Consider the following 3,839-nt stretch of genomic DNA (forward strand, 5'->3'; position numbering starts at 1 on the left):
TAATTAACTGTTCAAAACAACTGATGCAACACTGCTGGTGATTTCATTGAGCACTGCCATGAGACAGGGAGACTGGAAGGCATTCTCCAGAGTCTCAAATCCCTACAGAAGGACACAGAAGATGTAAAGATGCCTCCAGAAGACTGGGGCCATTCAGACTTTCAGAACCTGCAACGCAGGAGATCTGCATTTTTACTGAACTGATGTAAGAGCAAAGTAGATTTTCTTGTGAAAGAAAGAAGGGAAGACACCAGCTCTGATCAATCAGTAGAAGCTTTATTTCAAGGAAACAGGTGCTGGTGGTGGGCTGAGATGATAAGATTCAGCATCAGAGAGAAGAACTAAGTAATGCAGTAACTCCCTGTCTTCGATGCATGCAGGGTAAGAGAATATTTCTTTTCTCCGGCTCCTTTTCTTTGTTGTTGAAATGCTTTTTAAACATCTACGTTTCCTTATTCAAAAGGTCCCATTTTGCTGCCAATTCACCAAATGTATTTGCCCTGTTCTTCGGTACAAACTGGCTGAACGGCTTGCAAAGGTCAATGATCCTACTCTTCCGCTTGCTCATCCCTAGGAGGGATGACACAAGGGAAAAAGGGATAGAAAGGGAGGAGGGAAAACAAACAAACTCAGGTGCTAGTTCAGGGTGCGGTCCTCCAGATGTTCTCTTCATCCGTGACTATTGGCCATGCTGGCAAGGGCTGATGGGAGTTGGCGCTTAATAAAAAGACCTGGTAGTACACATGTTTTTCACCACTGAGGGCTCATCCGGACTTCCTTTTGTGCCATGTTTCTAGGAATAGGTTTATACGTCAATGAGCCATAAAGCTGGGATAGCTCAGCTGGTAGACTTTTAATCTCAAGGTTGTGAGATTTCACCTTGGGTGAAAAATTCCTGCATTGCAGGGCGTTGGCAAGCATGTCCAACAGGCAGATCGTGATCTACCGGTAGATCACTGGACGTCTGTGGTAGATCACTGGTAAATCACTGGTTCCCCCCAAAAACACTCAACAACCTTGGCTCCCCTAAAAAATGCTCAACAACCTGAACCCCCCAAAACAGGGCTTTCCCTCCTAAAAAAAGAAGCTCAACAACTTTGACCTGAGCCCCCCAAAATGGGGTTGATCACTGTCAGTTTTTAACTCTGTGAGAAGATCGCAGTCTCTTGGGAATTGGCCATCCCTAGATTAGATCATCCACACGGTCCCTTCCAACTCCATGATTCTATGATATATGAGCACTTTTTTTTTGTCCTGCTGCTTTCTGGATGAAAAAAACTGCTCTTTACTGCTGAATTGGAGCAAACAGCAATATGTGGAAAATCCAAATTGTCATTTGTTCTGATTCAGCATTCAGAACAGGTTTGTGCAGGGAATGCACTGGGACACGACACTTTAACACATGCCTAGAAAGCGCAGGGCAAGCGTGGATGAGCCCAGAATTAGTTCTTAATTAAAATAGCCTTCTTCCCTTCTCTCCTTCTGCTGAAACTGCTTCCAGGTGACAATTGATGGAGAGAGCAGCCTGCCAGAGCTGGCTTCTCAGCAGAATTTCCCTCACTCTAGCTCTGCTGCAGCCTGATTCAGGATAATTGCCTTTACTGCATTATTATTCATATATAACTTCTGCATTTGCAAAATCCATTTAAAATCTTCACTTTGGTGAAATGCTTGCAGAATTACCCCAGGCTCTTAGCTGCTGGAGGCACCTAATTTAGCCTTGATCACCCACTCCAGCTGCTACAACCTGGCCTTCTGATGAGGTGGGCAGCTTCCCATTTTAGAGATGGAGGAACTGAGGCCAAAGGGTGCACAGTGAATTCATGGCACGGATTTCTGCATGGCTAATTCTGGAATGATTCCCATGGAGTGTGCTGAAAGCTTGATAGCAAAATGGGTGCTTTGCCTGAAGATTATCTGGAAAAGATCTGTGAACGAGATTCCGCAGAAACTTGCACAGTTCACACATTTATGCACATTGTTGGACACCCCAGCACTTTACAGCCTGATCCTAAAAATGCTTACCTAGCTGCAAATCCTATTGGCTTACTCAGAAGTAAGTTCTAAGAGGTTGTAGCCTGACACTATGCAAGCTTACTCAGAAATAAGAGTTCAAAGGGATCTGCAGTCCAATTGATGCTCCGATCTGTTTTACAGCCTCTCCTCTCCCTTCCACTGCTCACTTGCTTCCAGCGCCCAACCTCTGGTGCTTTCCTTCCCTCAGCTGCTATTCATTCCAGGCTCTGCCTTACAGCGTGTCCCTCCTATTTCAGATAGCCAGTCAGCACAGGAGGAAGAAGATGAGCTAGGACTCTTATCTGCAACTCCTCCAATAATATCTAGAGCTGACTCTAAGTGTATATGCTTGACAAACGCTGCAAATGGTTCAATCCTCCAGGTAGGGTTGGGGAAGACTTCTGTTTGAAACATTGGAGAATTGCTTCCAGCTCCTGTAGAAGGGGAACCTTCCAGATGTTGACTACAAGTCCCATCATCCTTGTCCATCAGCCATGCAGGCTGGGTCTAATGAGAGTTGAGATTTCATCAACATCTGGAGGGCCACAGATTCCTCACAACAGATGTAGATCCTTTGCAACTCAGTATCCTAAATAGTTTTGCTGCATTTCTGAAGAACTGACCAAGACTGTGTATTTTCTCTCTCCCCCCCCACCAAAAAATATCCCTTTAGCAACATGGTTGGATCTGAAATGCGAAACCACACCATAATCTTGGAATTCATTCTTCTTGGCATCCCCCACACCGAAGGCATACACAACATCCTCTTTGCCGTCTTTCTATCTTTCTACCTCATCACTTTGCTTGGCAACCTCCTCATCCTCTCTGCCATCATCACCGATGCTCGCCTCCACACTCCCATGTACTGGTTCCTCTGCAATCTCTCTGTGGTAGACCTGGGCTTCTCCTCCATCAGCACTCCCAAGTTCCTGGCCAACATCTGGGCAGGGAGCAGAACCATCTCCTTAGGTGGATGTATGTGCCAGGTCTTCTTCTACCACTTCCTGGGAAGCACCGAGTGCCTCCTCTACACCGTCATGGCCTATGATCGCTATGCCGCCATCTGCCACCCACTGAGGTACACAGTCATCATGAACCGGAAAGTGTGTGCCCTTCTGGCAGCGGGCACGTGGTTCACTAGTTCATTCCATGCCACCATTTTGACGAGCTTGACCTTCACGTTGCCTTACTGCAGAACCAACGAGGTGGACTACTTCTTGTGTGACATCTTCCCAGTGGTCAAGCTAGCCTGCGCTGACACCTACATCATCGAGACGGTGAGCTTCACCAACATTGGCGTGGTGCCCATGGCCTGCTTCTGTCTCATCCTCACATCCTACGTCAGAATTGCCGTCTCGGTCCTGAAGATGCGCTCGGCGGAAAGCCGGCGCAAGGCAGCTTCCACCTGCGCTTCCCATTTGACCGTCGTTTGCTTCTTCTTTGGGCCTTGTGCTCTCCTCTACACCCAGCCGTCCCTGAGCGATGTGCTAGCTACACCCATCCAGATTTTCTGCAATGTGGTCACCCCGATGTTGAACCCCATCATCTACACTCTGCGGAACAAGGAGGTTCAGGCAGCTTTCAAGAGGATGAAGGGTGCTTAGATCCTTTCCGTTGAAGAGGAGGAAACAAATTGTAAACAGAACATCAGACTAAGCTTCTCACCTCTGGATGGCACAATATGATAAGTCCGCTCCACTTCCTAGTGGGGAGGAGTTGCGGTGGACCACGTGGCCACCCACTCTTCCCTGGGGCAGGGGATGAAGTCCCACATTGCCCTGGGGATCCCGGCTGCATCACCACTCAGCCAGCCAATCTTTAAA

The 3,839-nt window shown here is 47.6% G+C and overlaps 1 protein-coding gene across 1 annotated transcript; it reads left to right on the top strand.

Moving 5' to 3' along the window:
* Positions 1–289: 289 nt before the first annotated feature.
* Positions 290–3,620, top strand: LOC308461703 (olfactory receptor 10D3-like; the record flags this gene model as incomplete). Its single annotated transcript, XM_080978837.1, has 2 exons — positions 290–381; positions 2,690–3,620. The coding sequence occupies exons 1-2, from the start codon at positions 371–373 to the stop codon at positions 3,618–3,620; spliced, it is 942 nt and encodes a 313-aa protein (XP_080834963.1). The 5' UTR covers positions 290–370.
* Between the last annotated feature and the right edge of the window lie 219 nt (positions 3,621–3,839).

Source organism: Podarcis pityusensis (assembly GCF_964106645.2).
Source record: "Podarcis pityusensis genome assembly, chromosome: 13".
NCBI lineage: Eukaryota > Metazoa > Chordata > Lepidosauria > Squamata > Lacertidae > Podarcis > Podarcis pityusensis.